Below are 25313 nucleotides of genomic sequence, written 5' to 3'. Positions count from 1 at the left end.
CATCCTCACAGGTGCACCTCCCACTTGCAATGGGTTACATGAGTGGATAATAACAAACGCTGCAGGGCGTGTGTAAGAAATAGAACTGCACCACCATATGAATGGAAAATGTGAAGAAATTACAGTATGATAATAACTAATGTTTTCAAGCACTGTGTAAGAAAAAGGGGCTAAAGCACTATATAAGCAGAGGATAGGAAGAGAATAAATATGTCCATGCATACCAATCAGTCTGTTGGAAACGGCCTGTCTTAGATTAAGTTAGTCATACACGTTTTACTTTACAAAGGAGAAGTTCACATTTTTGTTTTCGTTTGAAGGGAGTAACACATGTTGCCTCACATATCCTTGCTGGGAGGGCATTTGACAGCTTGCAAACAGTATGTATGACTATGCAGTGTCCTTCCCTGTTTTACACCTCAGGCAAGCAAAGGACCTCAGCTTCTATGATGTCATCTGTGAGGTTAACTAGCTTATAGGTTGTGTCTTATTCCTTACTTTAAATGCTATATGTCCATGTCACTAAGGTCAGACTTCACCTTTCAATGACCGCAGGCCACACTCCATTGTTATGTTCCTTGAGTGCTGCATTCATAGATGAGTATGAGCAGTGAAGCAACAAATGCTCTTCTGCAGTTTTTAGAGTCTGTCTGTCACAAACAGAATGAAACACAAAACTAAGATCCAATTACACATATTTTTAATATTTTTATCATATTTCTGATAAGACAAAATACCCATTTTAAGTACAGGGTTCAAAATGTGTGTTCCATTTCTCTGTAACTATTTTTCTTTAAAAATGTTAAGCACTAAATTTAAAATTACATTCTCCAGTGTCAGTATTCCAAATGAGATTTGGGGATCTCCGCATGATCCTTTCTCTGATGTTTGAGTGCCATTATCTACAGAATGAACACTGGGCCTTAATTATTAATTCAACTTTTAGGTGATTGGATCCACAGGGCTCCAGTCAGGTGAAATAGCAATGTTTCTGAAGGACACAGCTGTTTGCAATATTTGCTTTGGTTCAGCTGAATATTTATTTGATGAAGTCAGTAAATGTTAAAACACTTACTTGGGCGTTGATAATTGGTCGTCCACGTGTATGGATAACATATCACATGTACCTTTACCAACGTCATCAAGCTGACAATGAATAGGTTAAATGACAGGGAACCAACAAATAAGGCCTGCCAAGCCTTATCATTTGTAATGACTAAGTAATATGCAATTTCCAGTTCAATTCTTGGCTGGTTTAACTTGCTCTCAAGACAATTATAGAGCTATAATGCCATATTTCTGTATTGCACTTATATAAGGCATTAGTTGAACAGATAATCATTTTGGACATTTATTGAAGTAGACTCCAAGAAGAATAAAATTATTCTTGTGATAGTAAACAATGTCAGTGAAACTAAGAATTTTAGGTGTGACATATCTGCATCTTACATCAAGCTGCTCTTTCAACAGCCTGTAATTATGCAGTTAGTCAGTTATGTGATTAGGCAAAACTTTTTTTTGGTAAGAGAGAAGGAGCATATAGTAATATTTGTCATCTATACTAAAGTTCGGTAACTTTGGTACTGGCCGTACATGAACAGTTTTGCATGCATCCAAGACCACATTTCAAGACATGCAAGAATGGACCTGAATTTTTAGTTATATTTAACAAAATGGAAAAAAGTTCAATTCTGAGTAGTTTGTTTGACTATTTTTTTAATCCCTATTAACATCGTTAGTTTAAAGGAAAAAGAAGAGGAAGGGATTTAGTGTACTTTATCACAAATACGAACTCTATGTACTTCTGCCTGCACTGGCACAGCTTTGTACTTATTCTGCAAAATGTCATTGATCCCATCTGTTTCATCTATCAGTCATTAAGCAGTCATGAACCAAGTATTACTGTAAGTTTAAATCCATTTTTGCTTCTAAAACAGCCTGAGACTTTGTAGTGGTTCAATTTCTAATTATTGCAAATGTAAACACATTACAAAAGAAAAAAGCTTTCAAGGTTGAAAGCAAAATCTTGGAAGAGGATTATATGGAAATGCAATACAAAATGTATGAGTGTTTTTACATGGAAACAAGAACCCCGATACACACAAAACCCATTTGGAGGACTATTCCCATCATAACTCTGATACTTAAAGTAACTCCAAGTCTGCACACTGTCTGGAGTCGGTAAATCAATTTGTTTTGTGAGTGAGCTCAAACCAGGAATTTTTTTTTTTACTGTGGGAAACACTCCAGTATTCTCATGGAAGCGGGTGTCACTCCCCCTGCATTCTCTTACATAATGTAACCAACTTGTATACAATCTCTAGGTAGTTACAAGTTACAAATGTTTGACATATCTGTATATCTGTCTGCTCACTAAGTCTGCCCCAGATTATCAGATCTCACTGAAACAGGATCCAAAGCAAACAAAAGATGTCAAAAATGCCTTTGATTCTATGGTTGAGACTTCTTATTCAGTTTCATACCAGTAATACTATATCTGTCTTCCTTGCTCTGTCATCATGATGTTTGCTCACCATGTAGTCACTTGATATGAGTACCCCAGGTTTCTATTGCCTTCTGTTACCACTATTACTATCACACCCCAAATACATATTATTTTCCTGTGCATTCATTAATATTTTGTATTGAATTTAAATTTCTATGTTTTACAGCATTCATCTGTCCATCCTAAGTCTCTTATTTATATACCTCTGTTTGCAATAATCCTGCTACATAACTATGTGTCATTAATGAAAAGGCAAACTTTTACTTTCAGGCATTCTGCCAGGTCGCTTCTGAAGACACAAAAAAGGACTAGTCCCAGTACTAACCCCTGGGTGTTTCACTCAAAATAATCATTTCAAATATGTATATCAGTGCATGTTCTTATTAAATTTTCACAAGGAATCAAAGGAATAAATTATTCAGAATCACAACATTGATAAAATAGATAAGAAACACTATTAAGAAAAATAAGAAATAAAATAAATGTCTTAAATTATCCCACACCACGTTGATACAGTTTAACAGATTACAAATCATAAAATCACAGTGCTTTAAGATTAAACTTTTTAGCACACACATTTGACAAAAAATCTTTACCAGTGCTATTCATCTATTTAGGTAAGCAGTCAAAGTTCTTGAGATGTGGATCACAAATAACACTAAGTAACCACATTTATTTACTATTAGAATTGCTTTCTGCTACCAAATCTGAATTTGGAGACAGAAACATCAACAGTGAGTTAAAGTAGCTCTAGGATAGAACAATACTAATATCTGGATAAATTTCTAAAACAATTTTAGTGAACCTGCTAGGTGAGAAAAGACAGCACATGTCAGATTTATCAGCCAATTCAGGATAGAATAATGGTGCATCCATACCATCTTTAGTTAATGTAACACATATCCCTGTATGGTAACCATTTGAATGTTAGGACACACTAGAGCAAGTCCCAAAATACAGAGAATGAATAGCCAAAAGAATGGCCTTACATATATAACTCCAAGATGCCACTTCTTGAATTATTCCCTTTTCTCTGATGTAGGACAATCTCAGAACTGATATATATATATATATATATATATATATATATATATATATATATATATATTTATATAAGTTCAGGGGTCTTGCCCCCAACATGGGGGTCCAGATGGGGCTTCTGCCCCTTGAAAAAGAAGTTTGAAGGAGAAGAGGGTTTTTTTGAAATTCAGTCTTCTCCTGTGTTTTCAGTCTTTTTTTTTCCAGCTTGTCAGCAGTCGACATTTTGAGTGCCAACATTTCAATAAGGAACCCTCTATATTCATAAATACAGTTAATTATTTAATTTATCTAAACACATTGGAAGATTGAGTCAGAATATTCTGAAAGCATGAATCTAAGAAGAAGGAACATAGCTACAGACTTTAAACTGTCATATTCATTCTGAAACCACTCATTTTTCCACACAAAGGTTCTGACTTTTTCACCAACTCATCAAAGAATGTGAACACAACACATTCTCTTACTGCCAATATAGTTTTACTCTATAGTGTTTCTTCCAAAGTAAATACATACCTCACAATGCATACTTTATACGTTGATCAGAATGACTATATCAATGTATTTAATAAAACTATCTTATAGTCCAAGTATCAAGGAACATAGTATAAAAGTTTTTAACATATAAGATCTAAGTACTACTATAATTGGCTCATCTAGTAAATATTTGTTAGCTGCAAAATTTGCATTCTGAAGTGAACAATGAACTGTTAAGCAGGACTTGCTTAACTATTAGAGATATTTTATTTTCATAATATTACACGGAATATAACAAATCAGACAAAACACATGCATAAATTTATATCATCTTTGCTGACATCCACTTTGCGTACATACATACATACAATTTCCACATCCATCAGGAATCTGAGGGAGCGTCTTCCCCACAAAGCTTCAGAACACTGACTGGTCTTCATGATGAAGCACATGGCTGGTCTATCCATTCAGAATGAAAAAACTTTCCATTAATACTATTGAAAGTTTATCTCTTGCATCCTGTTAAAACAGTTAACATCTGCCCCCAAATTCTTATATGTGTAGTTTTAGAAATATTATTAAATTGTTATACCACTTCACTCAAGATATCATAACTATCTTGACCACAATAGAAATAATAATTTATATATCATTTGTTTTTGTTGTCATTTAATATGTATAGTAATATAACTTCAAACATGAATTTCATATTAAAAATTCCAAAATATAATGAAAAAATTGGTTATAAATATTTTAAAGCTGCTAGAAAACATCCATTCAGACAAGTTTGTAATGAAAAGTACACTATTAAGATATCCACCTTCCAATTTATTACTTAAGCCAACATTGGATCACACAATCCTACAAATGGCATTCAGATTTTCTTTCCTTGTTTATAAGTTTGACATTCTGCATTGATTTAAGAAGATCTTTACCTGGAATGGAAAATCACAAAATCAAGTAATATAAATGCTGTACTAAAAGGTCAACAGAAACATTACAAAACTCAGCAGGTAGGTCACCTACTCTAGTGAATAACATACTCGGCAAATTCTTTACTTCTTCAAAAAGCATGCATGCATTGATCACATTGTGATTCCATTAACGTGTTTAAATATCTTTTGACTAAATATTTATCTCTCTATATCTGTTAAAAAGTTTATTAAATTAACCACCATAAAAGTCCTTCATATAAATAGATAGGTATTGTTGTGAGGTTATAAAAACATTTGGCCCATGATATCTGAAATAAGTCATTTAATGATTTCTGTACCTAGTAAAGTGAAATTGGGCTGTTATAGGTTCAATAAGCGTATGCAAAATATTTACACCCAGATCCATGAATACTTGCTTAGTGCACTAAGATGTTGTGGGTGATGACCAATGTCGTACAAGGAGTTTATGATTCAGGAATCTGCAGTCCATGTCACAGCCATCTGCAACACAAGGGTTAGTAGTGGAATAAGTTAATGACTGTAGAATTAGTTGTGTTGTATGCTAATGAAGCTAAAAATCATGGCATATAAAATGAGAGCAAACATGTTGAGCTCTCTTTAGCTCTTAATTCCAACACATGCTGGAATACAGCAGAGGAAATCTATAAAAATTGTTAAAGTTTGTTGCAGCTATTATAAACATGTATATGCTGCAGGCTCTCATACAGGGTGCTGCTACTGCCAGACCTTGACCTAGAAGGTGTAGGGTGTTTAGACCATGTTTGAGCTACTATCAGCTATATGAAATTGAAATACTAGAATGTTGTAGTATTATATAGTTGTCAGGGATACTATAATACAGGAAATAGTGGACATCTGCAGCCCTCACCTGAATCCCTTTGGAAATCATACAGAACCCATCCCAGTAGAAACTAAGGTATGTAGCTTTATGTATACCAGCTTTACTTATACTAACTGCAGGGACTTTTCAATGACATACAGGGGGCACAGTGGGGTTTCACAGGTTTCTGCCTCAGGAATGCTGTACCAGTTCATAAATGCAATGCTGCATCATGTGGGGGAGCATATCTGGTTTCCACATACCACAGAGGAGAGAGCTACCATCACGCAACATTTCTACAGCATAGCTCATTTCCATGGGTGACTGGGGGCCATAGACTGCACCCAGATTGCAATAAATTCACCACCTTTTGAAATGGAAAGAAGTATGTCAACAGAAAAGGCTATCACTCCATCAACTGTCAGGTAGCATGCAATGCAGAAAGTGCAAGCAGGTCACTTTAGGAATTTCCATGACTTGTAACCAGGTCTGTGGATACCCAGATAATGTGAACCAACCATGTTTCCATGACTCCTACATATGGCACACCTATGACCTGTACCTAAGTTTTGCAAGGATGACTTCAGACAAGGACATCTAGTGGACGATGCAGGATATGCACGTGGTTCACTACTTTTATGTGAAACCCACATACTCCCACTGAGCAATGTTAGAGCGCTGCACAAGCACAGACTAGACATATCACAGAGTGTTTATTTGTCCTGCTCAAATCAAGTTTCTGCTGTGTAGATCCATCTGGAGGGGCCCTGTAATATGACCCAGCCATTCCTGCCAAATTATTGACTATTTGTGCCATCTTCGATAACATTATACTTAGAAAGCAGTTGCAGCATACTGCAACAAGACAGGGACTGCAGTTTCCAGCACCACAGGCAGGGACAACCAACACAGATGAAGGGTCAAAATAGGAAACTGCAGCTGGAGACAATTACGGCAGACAGAGGCAGAGAACTACACATTACACTCCCCTCTTAATTAAACAAAATAACTAAGCAGACAGAAACAGTAACATTGATGCATAGAAACAAACCAGACTTAACGTATCCATGGAATGGCTGGCTACTGTGAGCATCAGATATAGGCAACTCCAGACTATGATGTCTCGCAGCAGTAACAAAGGTGAGTGATGAACCTGTAATGAGCAGATAGTACAGTACATAAAGAAAAGTAAGCATTAAGTAACATCTAATGAGTATCTATACAGGAACGTCATAACAATGGCTGATTTATGCAGAAAATACACACAAAACCTCCTATGATGCATTCAAATTGAAGACAACTATTTATCACTTTCATATATTATGCTACCCTTCAGTACAAAGGAAAAATGTTCTTTTGCCAAAAACAGGCTTTGCCTGCACTCTCTGTCAGTCAGACATAAGCAGTCCAATTCAGACATCCCAGCTGGGGTCACGGCAGTCTCAGTATCATCTCCACAATGGGTTAAGTAAGCTATACTACATAAGCAATATTACGTTACTACTATTACTACTACAACTAATAACACTACTGAAGTCAAGCAGACTAAACAAAATTTAAAAAAAAATATTGTGTATCCTAATGAAAACATGATAGTTAACAAAATGACCATTACTGGCTGCTCTGTGCATTCGACACAGGCAACCCTAAATCACAGATTGTGAAAGGGCAGGCTGCAGCTATCATCATTTACACCATGTGAGTGTGTGTGTGGGGGGTTGTTTCAGGAGGGCAGGCCTAATACAAAATAAGTGCGTGTGAGAAACACAGTCAAGGCAAGTATGTACTGTCAAGGGCAGTATCTCCATATTTAATTAACTCAGTTTTAAAGAATATTTTCTTTGTGTGTGTGTGTGTGTGTGTGTGTGTGTGTGTGTGTGTGTGTGTGTGTGTGTGTGTGTTTGTGTGAGCAGTCATGTTCAACATTAAGTGTACTGCGTGTGGTTCTGCAGGGAAACAGCCACAGCGCATTTATGCTAGCAGTATTCCATGGCATCCTGGAGGTGTGAGCTTTGCATGGTAGAGAATTAAGTTTATCATTAACACCCCCAGCCATGCAAGCTACCTCTTCCAGGAGATACATTGCTAGTTCCATGATCCTGGCTAGAAGTCAAAATGCTAACTAAATGTGACCGATGTCTTATGGATGAGCTGTTATCATGATTACAACCATGACCATGTCCATGTGGCTGACTCAGTCCGTGTGTGGACACATCCACACTGATGTAGTAATGGAACTTCTACTACTGTGGAGGTGGATGTGGAACAGCCACATCCATGACAGCTCACATTTGATGATGTACCAGCAGTTCATCCTCATAGATTTTTCCCCTACCCCGGCAGATGATCCAATAGACACTGCATGGTCCATTGTGTTATTCATCTTATCCCATGATCACACACTTGGTTCATGCAGTTTGGTCCCTCAGAATGTACAACATGCAGCAGTCTGACCATCTCTTCCAAGGCCCTTCACATACATTAGGTGGCAGATACTTACATACCATCTTCAGGGGAGGGAGTTAAACATACCTTCTGTGAATACCTCTACAAACACCCTTGTGTGGTACTTCACCTTCACAAAAGCTAGGAAGAGATTTCTCCAGCACTGAAACTGGGATAATCACTCTATCCTGGTCAACCATGTTCCCCATCAACCTGTTCATTCTCATATGGATCTGTGTCATGGGAATGCATAGTCATAATGATTGTGTCCATATTGTGTGAGACATACCCTCTGCAACCCCACACTGTGCATGGTCATCATTGCCATACCCGTCAAATGCTACCATTCCTCTAACATCAGGCTGAAGGATGTCCATAGTACTGGTGCCATCCTTACCCATGAATTCACCAAGAAAACAAATAATATAATACAACACATGCACCTAAATATATCAACCACATATGCAAATGCAAATAATCATGTGCAATTGGTTATTGTACCTCAATGCTAGATGTATCTAGACAAATTTCAGTTGATAGAGGCATTATAAACAGAAAACCAAAGACAACTTAATAGAAATTGTAAATTAACTAATGTAAATATTTGAATGGCATACCTGGAATATTACTAGTGGAAATCCTACAGTTGTCCTCCACCGCTGCCCCAGCATATAACACAACAATGTGGAAGTCTTCTGAGAAGCCTTGATCCCTTACAGGTGACACAAACCCCTCCATCTCTGTGAGTGATGGTTCAGTTGAAGACCCACATCCAGTAGCACAGTTCTTGTTTTTCCAGTAGCTTTTTTAATCATATCACTGTCCCTATGTTGGAGCATGATACAGTCACAGCCCTGGTTAACCACAGTGTCAACATCATGGACCACCTGCTTCCAGTCAAGGAGGAGCTTGCCCATTGAACAATGATCTAGGAGGTGTGCCCCATGTAGATGGAGGCCTGTACTATGACCTCCTTCTCAGCACCTGAGGAAGGTCTCCATGAGTATGACCCCCCTTTTTTCAATTTTAGAGGCATACCCTTCTTCTGATAGAAAAAAAAAACAGCAGGGGGGTTACAGGCTGCTATAAGTACAAGGAGCAATTATGAATCATTTTGCAGGCATCATGTATCAACAAAGTGGCCAGATTTGCTGCAAATCAGACCTATGGATCTTAACACTGCTTCTCTTTAAAACACTTGAACTATCGTGAATTACCCCACCAGCTTCACTTCTCTCAGTTTCAAATTGTTCAATCTATCCTGTACCAACCAAATGTCTGTCCCAACCTGTCTCCTCTAATCTCCTTCTACAGCTCTCTTAAGCTCTGACCGAAACCTGCTACAAATCTATAAACCTAAGAGCAAGATTGGTCAAAACCTCTATAGCTACTGCCCTACCATCTCTTGGAACAAACTTCCCATTGGAAATTAGATCACTTAAACAACCCAATGAATTTAAATCAGCCAGCAAAGATTACCTGTGAAGTCACTTTCTTGCCACTGTACTCACCCTCCATAAACTCAGCCAACAAAGATTATCTATGAAGTCACTGGTCTTGCCACTGTACTCACCCTCCATAAACTGTCTTTTTCTCCTACTGTAACTTAATATCTGCTTTTTACTGCTTTTATTTCTGTTAATTGTTAGCTCTGTTTGACATCTTAACTAGCTAATTTTTCTATCCTAAAAATATTCTCTACTTACATACTGCCTCTATGCTCTGCACTAATGGTGACCTCCTTGATTTTATTTTAAACTTAGTATACTGTATGATAAACTCGCATACTGTTCCTGCACATATCTTAAGTGTAATGTCAACTTAAACTCTATAAATAGTCTCTATGCTTTATTGTTTCCAACTTAAAAATGTTAATGCTTTGATTTTTTATGTTTTTTTATTTTACTTATACAATTTCAATGTAAATTTCTGGAGCTTTTCTCCCTAGGTCTCTGCTGAAAAAGGGCTATCAGCTCAGCTGGACTAACCCAGTCAACAAATGTAAAATAAATAATAAAATAAATAAAAATCTGCAAAACAGTTCTGAAAATATCAACACAAGTCCTAAAATATCACCATACGCATTCCCCCAAAAGGATAAAACTTATGACAAAAGTGAAAAAACTGATTTCATGTACATAGAAGAATATTTACAATTACTAAGGCAGATTGAACTGTGTAAGCATAGAACAGTTGCTTAATATAGCAATAACCCGCATAAGCTTCTACAATTCAGACGTGTTTAAACATCCTAAGGATCTTGCCCAGCCCATGAAATAAATTTCCAAAAACAAAACTTTTCTGTTAGACAACAGCCATTGCAAATAATTTATCAATAGAAAACTATGAAACAGTAGTTGTAATGAAGGTTACATACTTTGAATTATTTCACAGTTACCATAAGTATCACAAGTCAATAGTTGTCAGCAAATTTGTTTGCCAGCACTTAAAAATCTAAGCAGTCTTCCGTAGAATGGTGGCAGTTGCATAGCCCCAGGCCGTGCTTATATGGTGTAGGTCAACCCCTGGACATGATGAAAATATTAAGACTCGTTATTATCATGAATGACTGAATCTGCTCAATGTAAACATGGTGCTAGTTCCTACATGACGAGGTGCACATAACTGAGCAATACAAACACAGGTATTAAAGAGGTGTCCTTACATTCACTGCTGCAGTATTCAAAACATACGGGCTTCCCTGCCATAGAAGCAAGACTCCTGTTATTTTAAAACATACTCCAAATGTCACCAAATGTTCCCTGTGTAATGTAGTGCATAAATGTTAAAATGTGATGTTCAGGTATACCAAAAACAGGACTTCTTTGCCACCAGTCTGAACATATCTTTTACACCATCAGTCTGTTTACCTCCGTACATCTTCTGCCAGTTGAACTCATTTTCTTTCTCCAGTGACTAACTACACCTGTTTACTGTACTTCCAAGGTAAGTGCCACATTGGGGATTTTATTTTTTTCTTGTTTTTGTGCTCCTTGGGGTTAATGTAATCAAGGAAGGGTAAAATGCCAGTGTGAGAGATAGATTCCCCATAGACACCACCATGGTAAGTGCCTTTTTTGCCTAGGTGCTTCTCATGACCATATGTCTTGGTCTATTTGTTAGGCATTTGTTCCAGAAACCCTTGACAGTAGACTTTCTTCCCTTTCCTTGTATCTTGAGAACCAACATCTTAATATATTCACTAAAGATACAATGGAAGGAATCTCCAACCATGAGGGTCAGCCATTAGGGAAGAAGGTGAAAAAGGTACGGCTGGAACCTTCCACTGTCCAGCCTCTGCCAGGTGTTTCTTCTGAGGTTGTTACAAACATGGAAACTCGCCCAGCTGTGTTATCGGATTTTTCTGCCATGACCGTGTTGGAGGCCGGTGAGGATCCAGCTGGCAGAACGTCCGAGGAGGCTTTGCAGATGTCTGTCTTGGATGTTCAGAGGGAACCACAGTTGATTTTTTTCCAAGGGGCCTAGGGGAGTTCCTCAGTTTTTGTTTGGGGAAGAAGTTCCTGCTAATGTTCTCAACTCCTGGGTCTGATCCTTATCAAGACATTCCCTTAAAAAAGAAACAAAAAATTAAACATGTTTATTCTGCTTCTAGGGATCCTCCAAGTGAGTGGCAGGCTTTCACTCAAGGGTTATTTTCTGCTTTAATGTCCTTAAAGTCTCCTCATGGGGTTTCAGTTCCTGCTCCTCCTTGGTCCTCTGGTCCTCTTTAAAGGGCTAGAGACCAGGATTCTTCTGAGGATGAGTTGGATTCGGCTGACAAATCCCTAATTTATTCTACTCAAATTCCTTCTCCTTTGGACTATGGGTCGGAGGAGGAGGAATCTATTAGTCCTGATGTTCCTTTGGAGGAAATTTCCTTTGGGGATACACTCTCTAGGATGATGGATTTATTCCAGTGGGATTGTACCCAGGTCTCTGATATCCGTAAGAGGTACTAGGAGTTGTTGTAGTTGGACTCTCATAACCTGCGGCTATTTCTCCTGTCTTGGCTGCTTTACTGGATGCTTTCTCCAATGCCTCTTGTGTGCCTAATTCTCTCCCCCCCTGCTCCCAAGAAGCCTGACAGGTTTTATAGAGTTCATGAGGATTTTTGTTTTTTATATAAATGTCCTGCTGCTGACCCCTCAGTAGTGTCTGTAGCATCTGATAAGCCATCTCAGTTACTTCCTTCAGCTAGGTTATTGCATTCTGACAAAGACAGTAGAACTATGCACAGGCTGGGTAAAAAGGTTTACACTTCTGCTACCATAGCTTTTAGGGCTATTAATTATCAGACCCATATGTCTAGGTATGTGTTGGCTCTTCTTTCTCAGGCCTGTCAACTTATTTCTGATTTTACAGACTCTGGGAGTAAAACTTCTGTTCTTTCCTTGCTAGTGACTTCCTCTCAAGTCGTTTGTCATTCTATTAAATGTAGTTATGATGCAGTAGATGCCTCTTCTAGGGGGTGTTGTTTTTAGTTCAGTGATGAGGAGGTATTCTTGGTTTAGGCTTCAACCTTTACCTGATGATATTAAAGCTAAGCTGATAGATGCTTGTCTGGATTTTAAACTTTTGTTTGGGGAAGCGGCTGCTGGTTTGTTTAAGTCCCTTCAGGATAAGAGCAAGGTCTTACAGGAACTTAAACAAATGGTTGTTTCTTCTGTGGCTACATTCCAGACAAATTACCCCACTAAGCCTGTCTTTTGTTGGTAGGCAATCTCATACGTCTACTAAAGGTAAAAAGAGTGGCAAACAGGCTCCTCCTGCTAAAGCTACTCAGTTTTTGGGGACTTAAAAACCTTCCTTTCTGGACAAAACAGGTGCTATGTGACTATCTGACTCTTCCCAGCAATATTCCTCTTTCTCTTTGCCTTTCTCTTCTGGTTTGGCTTCAGATCACTCAGCTTTCTTGGGTTCTGTCGATCATTCATCAAGGGTACTTCATGGTGAGGAAATGCCTGTGTCCCAAGGAGGGAACAAGTTTTACTCCAGTCTGTTTCTAGTGCCCAGCAAAGAGGGCACTTGGAGACCTATTCTAGACCTCTCTCATCTAAACCCTTTTCTAAAGGTATCTTCCTTTTGGATGTTGTCCCCTCAGATTCTCTTTCTTCTCTTGTCCCCTCAGGCCTATATAGTGTCTCTGGATCTCAAGGATGCTTATCTTAATATTTCAATCTATCCTCCTTTCAGGAAGTTTTTACATTTTTTATTGCTTCCTGGCATTTTCTGTTCTCTGTTCTGCACTTTGGCTTTTCTACTGCCCAAGGGTGTCATCAAATGCCTTGGTACTGTGATTACTTTTTGCAGGCTTCAAATGATCCAATTTTTTTTCTTATTTTCGATTATCTATTGATTCTGGTGTACTTTCCAGAGACCCTTTTGCAAAATCTTCATTTTGCTGTCTCCCTTCTTCAGAGCCTATGATTCACTATAAATTTCAAAAAGTCTTCTCTGATTCCTTCTCAGGATCATGCTTTTCTGAGTGCAGGAATCAGATGGTGCCAGTGCTTGCATACCTGCCCCCTCCAAAGACTTTAACTCTCATTTCTTTCTTTCACACTCTTCTTCCTCTGGCTCCCATTACCACCAGGGAGTTTCTGAGAGTTCTGGGATTCATGGCATCTATTATTCCAATACTCCCTCATGGCCAAACTTCATATGAGAAAGTTTCAGTGGTTTCTGAAGTCAGTGTGGCTTCAACATGCCTCTAGAATTTGTAGTTCTTCTTTTTCTTTGTCTCAGACAAACTTCACTGGTGGATTCAGCTGTTGTCTCTGAATCTAGTGATCCCTTTTTACCTCCCCTTTCCCTCTCAGGAATTGTTCACAGATGCTTCAAACATGGGATAGGGGCACCTTTTGGCTCCTTAAAGTACAGGGGGTCTGGCCACTTTGTCAGCAGAAGGAGCACATCAGTGTCAAAGAGATGAGAGTTCTTCTTCTGGCTCTTCAGGCATTTCACTCTCTTCTTTCTCTTGGGCCTCTGAAAGTTTTTACAGACAACACTACAATGATGTGGTATATCAACGAGCAGGGAAGAATGAGATCTTATCATCTTTGCCGGCTGGCACTTCTGGTATTGGATCTTGCCATCAAGTGTCAAGTGACTCTTCAGGCAGTTTATATCTCTTCTGGTCAAAACATTATGGCAGGCTCTTTGAGCAGGTCCTTAACTCAGTCCCATGAATGGATGCTTCATAAGGATGTGTTTCAGGACATTATCCACCAGTGGGGTACTCCTCAAGTGGATCTTTTTGCCTCCCCTCTGAACAGACAACATCCTATGTTTTGTGCCAGAGTCCCAGGTCATCTGGTATGGCAGGTGGATGCCTTCTCATTCTCTTGGGAGGGGATGTTTCTTTATGCATTCCCTCCTGTGCCTTTCATTCCGAAGGTCCAGTTCAAAATTCAACTGGATGCTCTGAAAATCTTGTTGATGACCCCTTTTGGCCGTGACAGTACTAGTTTTCACAAATTACTTCACAGGATGTATCTACTCACACAAGACAAGGGATCTCTTATCCATCCCCACCTGTTCACACTTCAGCTGACACTGTGGATGATAGGATTTTGATTCCTCAATGACATCTTTTTTCTATGGACGTGCTGCAAGTCCTGCAAGAGGCCAGGAAACTTATGACTAGGAAATCCTACTTATCTAAATAGAAGAACTTTTCTTTTTGGTGTGTTTCTCATAACCTGGACCAGCTTACTGTGGATGCTGCTTTGGTTCTCTCTTATTTTTGTGAGTTGCTCAATGCTTGTTTGTCTTATTTTTCTGTTTTAGCCCACCTATAAGCTATCTCTGCTTTTCTGCACTTTTCTCCTCCTTTATCTGCTAGATTTGAGGTAAAACAGTTTCTTAAACATGTCCTTAACATTAGACCTCCCAGGAAGCCTGCTCTTCCTACCTGGGGTCTTAATTTTATTTTGGACTAGTTGACTCAGGCTCCTTTTGAGCCTGCTGCTTCAGCTTTCTTGCAGCATTATTTCTGGAAGACTGTTCTTTTGTTAGCACTTATTTCTGCTTGATGGGTGTCCGAGTTGCAGGCCCTTATGACTTGTCTTCCTTCTTTGGAGTGCAATCTGTGTATTATACGTTGTGGACATAAACAGAAAGCCGTATAATTTAAGCGCTTTTCATTTACTGAAATAGTAAACTTCATCAGACAAATTTACCATAATACAATTCACTGCTTTTACAGTTAAAAATTGTCACCTTTTTACTACAGGAAATAACATAATAACCCTAATGCTCTACTACCCTACCCATTATGATCATTACAATATTAAAACATATATAATGAAGCATCATATTCTTATAAAAATATATACATATGCATAAATATTTGTGTGTACATAGCAAACTGATGTTGAATATTTGAGCAGAAATCCATCTATCAAGCAACTTCTATCTATTTAATGCCTTTAATTTTAAAATACTATTAATACTACAAAGGTCATTAAGACCTGGCGCATTAGTTGCCATATAAGCTCTGCTCTCTCCAACTGCAATTCCCCTGGGCCTCCTCTATCACTACAAAGCACCTGCTGCAATACCCCAAACTTAAAATGATGGTCATGATGTTCATGTACATGGTTTGCTGATGCATTACTCAACTGCTCTTTCCATATTGCATATATGTGCTCATAGATTCTTTCCTTCAAGGACCTGGTGGTTTTTCCTATGTAAAATGTTGGACAGAGCTGGTGCAAAGCCACATACACTACACCCTTAGAATTACAGTTGAATTTGCCTTTTATATTATATTGTATGCCTCTTATCTCTATGCGCTGGCCCTGATGAATGTACTTGCAGTGATTACACATTCCACATCTATTCATAATTCCTATCTGCTTATTGACAACATAATTCTTTTTACCGTTTCCTAATAAATTTTTTTAATTACTTGCTCTCTTTGCTACCATTTTAAATCCATGAAACAATTTGGCTCTAATATGTAGATCCTCATCTATATGTGCCCGATTTTTTTATCATGTTAGCCTTTATTTCATAGAAGTGTGTTTTAAAAGTTGTTATAAAGAATGTGGCATTATCCAATTGTTTTTTACTTACTCCTGAAAGGTTGTCATTATCACTATATGTTAATATGGGCATGAAATGCCCATTAAATCTTTTTATTCTTACTTCATCATATAATTTGTATAAGATGTGATTAGGATAACCCCTCTTTTTAAACATATCGATCAACTTGTTACACTCTATTTCAAAATCAGTGTCCAGGCTGACCATATTTGCCACCCAGACAAACCAATTCTTACTAGAATCATTTTTTACATATATCAATGAAACAACTTCAGATTTGAGATTTACACAGCAGGTGAATGAAAAAGAGATCAACTTTTTGGATGTTATTTTGAGTAAAGACAGGGTTCAAAAAAGATTTAAAGCAAATATATATAGAAAACCCACCTACTCAAATTCATTCCTACATTTTTCCAGTGCAAAGCCAACTATTAATAAAAAAATCAGTGGTCAAGGGACAGTTTATATAATATAAAAGGCAAATTCAACTGTAATTCTAAGGGTGTAGTATATGTGGCTTTGTGCCAGCTCTGTCCAGCATTTTACATAGTAAAAAACACCAGGGCCTTGAAGGAAAGAATCTATGAGCCTAGTAAATGAAAAGTGCTTAGTAAATTATACGGTTTTCTGTTTATTTACTGCCAACATTGTTTTTCTTTTTGTTATGGTGGTTTGTTTGGCTTATTTTGACCTTGTGGACATGCCTGGTTTTAGTTGGGGCTAGCATATAGAGTGCAGTCTGTGGATTACACCTTGTGGACATGCATGGTTTCAGTTAAGGCTATCATATGGAGTACAATTTGTGGATTATACCTTGTGGATATGCCTGATTTCAGTTGGGGCTAGCATATGGTGTGCAATCTGTGGATTATACCTTGTGGGCATGCTTGGTTTAAGTTGGGGCTAGCATATGGAGTGTAATTTGTGGCTGATACCTTATGGACGTGCCTGGTTTCAGTTGGGGCTAGCATATGGAGTGCAATCTGTGGATTATGCCTTGTGGGCATGCCTGTATGGCTGTAACCTTGAACATTCCTTGAGATCTAGTAGAGACCTGCATTGTGGAACTTTCTATTTGGTTATAAGGCAACTGTACTGTCAAAAGGTTGTGGCACCTAGACGCTGTTATGCAGTTACTTCTTGTTTTTGAAACTGCAAAGCCAAGTAGGATGCTATTTTATTTTGTGGAATTTGAATAAGCCTGCCATCTGTGTCTTCTTGGACTTACACTTAGGCACTTGCATGGGTAGTTGATCAAAGACTTGCTAATATTTAATTTCTTGCAGGCACCATACCGCCAAGTGCAAGCCATATCGTGAAATACCCCACAGAGGTATAACTACTGTTCTCCTGCTGTTGTTAACTAGTGTTCACAGCCATGGAGGATTTACTTGAGAAAATCATGGAATTGCAAGTGACGACTGACCAGAAAGTGGTGCTGTTATAACAACAATTGATTATGCTGACCAACATAGCTGCCAACCCTAAGATTGTGCTACCTGTGAAGACACTAGACAGAGAAAATGATTTGCAATGTTATTTAATGAAATGTGTGTCCTTCGACAAAATATGGAACTGGAGTCAAGCAAATGGGGTGATTCTTTTCATAATGGCTGACAGAGCAGACACTGAAAATGTACATAAACATGAAAAAGACTGAAATAAATTTAAGAAAGAACTTTTAGTCAGGGCTAGTATAATATCTGAGGTCCAAACAAACCAAGTTCTTAAGTAGAAGATTTTAATATTGATAAACCAGTAAGTGCACAGATGTATGTAATATTTTAAAGCATATTTTCAAATGTTGGCTTGATCCTGATAGCAAACTAAATTTAAAATATTTGGCTAACAAATTAAGAAAATGAGTAGTACAAAGTAATTCCAAGAAGCCCGATAGGATAGTAATTTTGGAAGACTTCTTATTAGCTAATAAAGCACTGTTTAGACATAAATTGTATGTTTCTAAAATGAACCTGCTGTAACTAATGTAATTTCTTCTTTGAAACAAATGACAGCAAATAATGGGTTCATTTGTGGAGGGAGTGGTTATACTGCTAAGTTCTGTTTTGGTAATACCGAGGAAAACACTGCCAGTAAGAATGTAAAAACTGAAATGCTTTAGGTGAGGCACTTCAGCAATGATAAACTAAATCAACACGCACGTGCGCGCACACACACACACACACACACACACACACACACACACACACACACACACACAGACACACAGACATACACACAGACAGACAGACACACACACACACACACACACACACACACACACACACACACACACACACACACACACACACACACATTGTGCTGTAGGTTTTCATGTCATCATATAACATGCAAATTCCCTTTTCACATTTTTGGTTCTGTTCATGATGTGCTGACCATAGCCAGTTTCAGAGGGCTATAACTGAGTGCATTGAGCTACGACTCTGAAAATAACAAGATTCACAAGTCACACTTCATACATCTGCTCCTTTGGCATATGTTGCAGACTTCCTAAAACAATTCAATAGTGTGTATTTTCCAGGATTATTACTCAATGTGTACATCACTTGTGGTTTCCAGACTGTAATATAAGCTGAAGACTCCAGTCTCCAGAATATTGTAATAAGGATTACGCCTAGCAAAATATCAGAATTTACTGTAAACTTTCCACATACATTCTATAAGTTGTGTTATTAAGTATAGTTTAGTATGGAGAAAATACAAACTGCTTTCTGTTTTTTTTTTCAGACAGTGTTACCACTAGATTTATGCACAACAGGAAATCACATTAGTTTGTTTTTATATTATAATTTTTTTTTGCTGCAACAATATGTTATGTATGAGTCAGAGCACTATGACCTTCTATAGGGATTCAACTGTAGAGACAAGGACAACTGTCTTGAATATAGATTTAATTTTACTATGCACAACTTCAAGAATACATATTTGTATGCTGGATTAATTTCTTAATAACTGATACAATCTGAACAGTACCTAAATAGATTTCATGTGGAAAGCTTTCTATAATCAAAACTCAGGATAGTTGTACGCTTGGGCAGAACATCTTTAACTATGTGGGGTTTGCTAGAATGCTGCACCGTGATTTTTTTTGTTTTGTTTTTTTCTGGAATTTCAGCATTGGCGTACTTTTTTTTTTTTTTTTGTTATGATAAGTCACCCTGTGACTTAGTTACAAGTATATGTGACATGCAGAAGATCTCTGTTTCTGGTGCAAATTATTTCTTTCATTTATTCATTCATTCATTCATTCTTTATTTCTTTCCGTCCTTCCCTCTCTCCTTCCATATCTGTCCTTTTTTCTTTCCTTCACGAAGCTGCATACATACATTCGCCAGCATCTTCTTTGGTTAGTAATAGCACAATCATGCACTGAAAAATGTTTATGAAAGTTGAGCTTGATATTACTAATATTATAAGATATTTACATTAGACTAAAATTTGACTGCTGTTAGTCACACATGAAAAGGTTCTACTGAAAGTGGGGTGTTTTAGATTATGTCTTCCTTTGTAAATCAGCACTTTGATTATGGGCTAACATTACACCCCCCCAAAAAAATAACCATTTATGGCACACACATTTATTTTAGTTGATGAATAATGAATATACAATTTTTAGCATGCAGTTACAAATTACTAAACATGACATACATAGCTTTTTATTTGTTCAGGGTTAGAATCTGTATTATTCCTTATAGTACATATTTACAAACCTGGCAAGCCTTGCTTGGTTTACTTTAAGCAACTCCCATATTAAGTACACAGAAAAAGGCAGCAGTATTTCAGAACAAAAAAAAAACGAATACATGGAATACAACTACTGAAACATGGAAGCCTTTACTCCTCAATTACAAAAGTAAGTTTAAATATTACAAGTGCCTTTCCTGCACAAGTTTAAATGTTCTCTGCAGCAGGGCTAATTAATGCATTCATTTAGGATAACAAGACTGGAAAGGAAATCAATTTTATATGTAACTTTATGCTGTGGGGTAGACATCCTTACTTCTAACATTGTATATTTAAGAGCTTGTTTCTGTTTTATACTGCATTTGAACCATTCTATTTAAATTATTTTTCATGTTTTTTTCTGTAGTTGTTAAGATGGTATTGTAAGGACTTTATGTCTGACTATAATTCTTACATTTTGTTAACTATTAGGCTGTTTAGCTTTCACAAACTTAAATATGAGCACATTTAGGATTTTATCTACTACCTAAATTATTCAATGCAGAAATTAAGAAGGACTTGGATTGAACTGCTTTAAAAGCCTTTCTCCATAAAATATCCAAAATAAGTACTTTTCACCAAACTGTTCCTAGAATGGGGTTTAAACATAACAAATGGTTTTAACTGCCATTAATTTACAGTGCACTAGTTATACTGCATTGTTTATTGACAAGCTGATAATCAAAGATGCTGCTTAGAGCATTTAGACTTAAGCACCCAGTTGGAGACCCTTCATCCACTGAAGAAACTATTGTTAATTTGATTTGTATTTGTAACTCTTAGTCAGATGTTAGAGGGTTAAAAGAACAGTAGTTCTGTATGGAATCCATGCCCTGACTGTTTAATTCATTGTCAGTTTTATAGGCACGGCCATGTAATAATTATCTATTAATATGAATTAATAACTGTGTGTGTTTGTATATATGTGGTTTATTTGATTTGACTTTGCTAACTGGGCTGGTATAGTAGACAGAAACTGATAATGTTCTGAGAAAACAGAAATTCAATAAACCTCTTAATAGAGATTACATAACAGGCAAATGGAATGCACATCATATACAGACCGGTGATTAACTGCATCTGAATGGTTTAACAGTCGGCTGTCATAGTTTCAGCACTGACACTTTACACAGGAACAAGGTAGGTGTCATGCACACACACTTTAAGTTGATGTGCTCAGACTAGTAATTTGTTTCTCAGGGCATTGCTCTGATATTCTGCATCATGATTATATATATATATATATATATATATATATATATATATATATATATATATATATATATATATATATATATATATATATATATATAGGTTCATGGGTAAGTAGTAGGGTATCGGCCCAAGGGCCTACGTAAGCCTAGCCAGCAAGGTACCATAGCTTACGCCACCCAAGAAAGTTATTTTCCTGTGCCACTGTCCAGCAGAGACACAGAAGTGATCCCTGGGGTGTATTTCCTATTTCCCATCCACTCATCAAGATTTTTCTTGAAGAGTGCTAATGAAGAACTTTGCTTGACATAGATGGGTAGCTTGTTCCAAAGTATAGGAAGTCTCTGGGACAGGAATCTATCCCTCCAGCGTGTCCTGTTTATTGTGGTGACAAGGTTTAGGTCCCCAGAGCATGTTGCTCAGAGGGATTGGGATTTCTTTAGGTGTAGCATGTCCAACAGCTCTGCGTTTGACATAGCTTTATATGTTAGGCAGAGATCACCTCAGAGTAGGTGATATGCTACAGAGTAAAGCTGGGGTTTTTTGAGGCAGTCAGTGTAGGGCTTTTGTTTGAGGCCAGTAATCCTCTTTGTGAGGTACTTCTGTGGCCTTTCCAGCTGCTGCAGATGTCTTGTGAGGTACATTCCAAAAGGGGCATTGTACTCTATAATAGGTCTAATGAGTGATGAGTAGAGGGGAACAATGACCTCTTTTTTCCTGGATGAGAACCCTTTTATGATGAGGTGTGCCATGTAGAAGGACTTCCTGATTACTGTGGGGATGTGACTATCAAAGGAGAGACTACTGTCCACCTGGGCCCCAAGGTCTCTTATCATGCATTCGGTGTTAAGTAGATTGCTGCCTATGTGGTAGTTCATGGGTACAGAGTTTTTACCAAAGGGGATGACACTGCACTTTTTGGCATTGAGCTTGAGGCCATGGCTCTGATAACAGGCGTCTGTCTCAGTGAGACCCTTCTGTAGGATGTCCACATCATTTGGGGACTTGACTATGGCTCCTAGTTTGCAGTCATCTGCGAACTTCATTAGTCAGAGGCCTTCTGTGTTAGCCTGTACTATATATATATATATATATATATATATATATATATATATATATAAATATATATATATAAATATATATATATATATATATATATATATATATGTATATATATATATATATGAATATAAGCAACAAACAACCCGCGGTAGTGGTGCTGCGGTAGCATTGTTGCCTCACAGCAAGACATTGTCCCATTCGATTCTCAGCTAGAGCGTCTTCTGTATGGAGGCATACATGAATGGGCGTGCCTTCGTTGAAGGTTGTGCATCAGGGCTAGTAACTTGGCACGTAAAAATCCACTACCAAACATTAGCGAACTGGAGTTCCACTGTTGCGACCCCTAACCGGGATAAGCCGAAAGACACAACAACATAAGCAACAAACATTAAATTGTGCTGTCAGCATGTCATCTTTTTAAAAAAGATGAGAAACTTTGGACCAGTTTGACATTTTTGGCTATTGTACAAGAAAACTTCCAAGTTCTCAAGGCAGTAATTCTGAAGAATGTGAGCGTGTCCTCCATGACAATGCTTACTTTCCCTCACATATACTACAGTGCAGGCTGTACACAAGCCTAGTGTAATATACCTCTGCAACAAATGCAAACACAGAAAAGCATTTTATATGAAAAGTAATTATCGTTATATACGCCTCCTCTGGTTATGATAATGTAGCCCCAACTTGGCTAGCTATCAGGAGATGAAAAATTACACCTTTCAGAACCTGAAAGGATATAGTATTGTTCCAGTAATAATATTCATGTCATCATACATTCTGTGCTACCACGGAGCATACACCAATTCAATGTAAAATAAAGCTCAAAGTAATAAGGGTATTCCATGGACAGATTTTCTGGTTGTCTGCAAACATACAAATTTCCAAACAGCCAGATTTGTAAAGAGAAGACTTTCCGATTAAAGCATAGTTCCTTACCAAATCATAGGCACACAAAAGTATGCATTCACATGTTCATCTGCAGACATACATGCACAGTGAGAATAAGCTTGGGGAAACAAAATATATATATATTGTCATCAATGAATCCCATTACAAATTAAACATAGTCAACTTATTAGAGAGGTTGTTTTATTAGTTTCCCAAAATATGAATAACTGCTGTTATTGATTGGCTTGGGGCAGCCCTTGATCTAATTATTACACTGTTTAGCAACATTCACGTCGAAAATCTGAAGTAGTTTGGCAGGGGAACTCAAACTGCTTTGGCTCACATCAGGACTGGATACTAGACATAAAACTTCTTGAAGTTGATATGATCACTATAGCTTGAAGGCGGAACTTTCATGCTTTATCATCATTACATTATGCCTCACTTCAAAGAGATACATTCTTTACATTATAATCATAAAACAACGTCTGTTTTAATTGTCTGTGTAATGGGCAGGGGCTATGGACTTTTACTCCATTTAATGTTCAATGGAACAAGCAATATTGGGAAGATAAAACCCATGCCGGTACTCTTTAATATACATAAAGGGCAATTTATCTTGCGTGAATGCTAAATGGGCGCTACTATATTAGGCAGTGGCCAAGATTAGGTCACACTAAAATGGCCTTCATACTTTATTTTCTGGAATGGGGAGTAAATGGTACCTCTCAGCACCAACATCCTCATTTCCAGTCTATAAGGTATACTGCCATGCACCAAATTATACTTGCAAACCAATAACACTGATTACTGTTTGCTCTTATAACCTTAAGGTTATAAGATTATATCTTTTGTATTATATTACATTATATTTTATCATATTATGTTATATTATATTATTATAAGGTTCTAATATTTCATTGGTAGCAATAGCTAAAGAGTAACATTTCAAAGAGCAGAAACCCACAGTTAGTTTTACTAGTGAAATGCATCAGCCCATACGCTGATAAGTATATTAATTAATTAATTAATTAATTAATTAATTCATTTATTTATTTGAAGTTTGTTAACCGGGAAAGTTCATTGGGCCAAAGTGAGCCCTTTTTCAATGGAGGCCCGGGGAGAAAAGCTCCACAGTATGTATATGTATACAAAAATTAATACAGGTAGTTTATCCAGAAATTAATACAATAATAGTTTAAAAATGTGTATGCAACAGAATACAAGTGAAATTCCAGGATACAATACAGTATGTTTTAGATACAGACAACTGAAGGTCAATCAAGAAGTAGCACAAGCAGTAACAATAAAATCAGTAGAAGATTCCTAAAAGGAAATGTACATATTCACCCTTGTCCTCCCCCCCATATGTTGCAGGCAGAATTCCAGGATACAGTACAGTATGTTATTAGATGCAGACAACTGAAGGTCAAGCAAGAAGTAGCATAGACAGTGACAGTAACATCAGTAGAAGATTCCTAAAAGGAAATGTACATATTATATATATTGTCAGCCACAACCATTCGTAGTTAAATAATATAATAGTTATTTGAAATAAATAAGGTAATGTATTTATTTTCCAAATAAATATCTGAATGGTGCAATACTTGCCAATGAAATAAAAATAAAAAAAATGAAAACAGATGGATAATTCTCATGAAAAATGGACTAGCAAGAAATTAGAAATTATTTGCTTCTGGGTAAAACAGCTGGATTCATAAACACCTACACTAAGTGTCCACTGTGTACACCATACAGAGTAAGTTGACAACACAAGCATAGCTCCCACCTTCTTCCTCCTAATATTAGTTTTCCTACTGATTTTCTCACAGCCTTAAATATAAAGATTACCACAATGTGTAGACTATGTCTGCAAGAAGTCTAACCTGTCTGACTAGAGAGAGCAAAACATGTGGTAGGCATGTTCTTGAACTCAGATCATGTATTCTTATTGTAGGCATTCAGGAATCTGTCTCAGCCATGAAAACAGTTTGCAAGTCTTTGGGCATGGCTTACTATTGTTTTTAAATTTGCGAAATACTTTCCTGCTTTCACAGTTACATACTTCTGGAAAGCAGAGATTATGGTCTCAACAAGCAGCATATAGTGCACTGTC

At 37.3% G+C, this 25313-nt stretch overlaps 1 protein-coding gene across 2 annotated transcripts in view; it reads left to right on the top strand.

The window, feature by feature from the left end:
* LOC122798011 (fer-1-like protein 6) overlaps window positions 1–25313 on the top strand; it is a 1810759-nt gene that overhangs the window by 82069 nt on the left and 1703377 nt on the right. Inside the window, exon 1 of one of the 2 annotated variants that reach the window (XM_044066597.1) lies at window positions 20124–20165. The exons of the other annotated variant lie outside the window; for it this stretch is intronic. Coding sequence (XP_043922532.1) covers window positions 20137–20165 — 29 coding nt within the window. The 5' untranslated portion in view covers window positions 20124–20136. Of the gene's footprint in view, window positions 1–20123; window positions 20166–25313 lie in introns of those variants that run through there. 2 annotated transcript variants of the gene reach the window in all.

This window comes from Protopterus annectens, chromosome 3.part1 (assembly GCF_019279795.1).
Source record: "Protopterus annectens isolate FY-2018-M chromosome 3.part1, PAN1.0, whole genome shotgun sequence".
In the NCBI taxonomy this organism is placed as follows: domain Eukaryota; kingdom Metazoa; phylum Chordata; order Ceratodontiformes; family Protopteridae; genus Protopterus; species Protopterus annectens.
The sequence above is the reverse complement of the archived record's forward strand: the minus strand, read 5'-3'. Positions and strand labels throughout refer to the sequence as shown.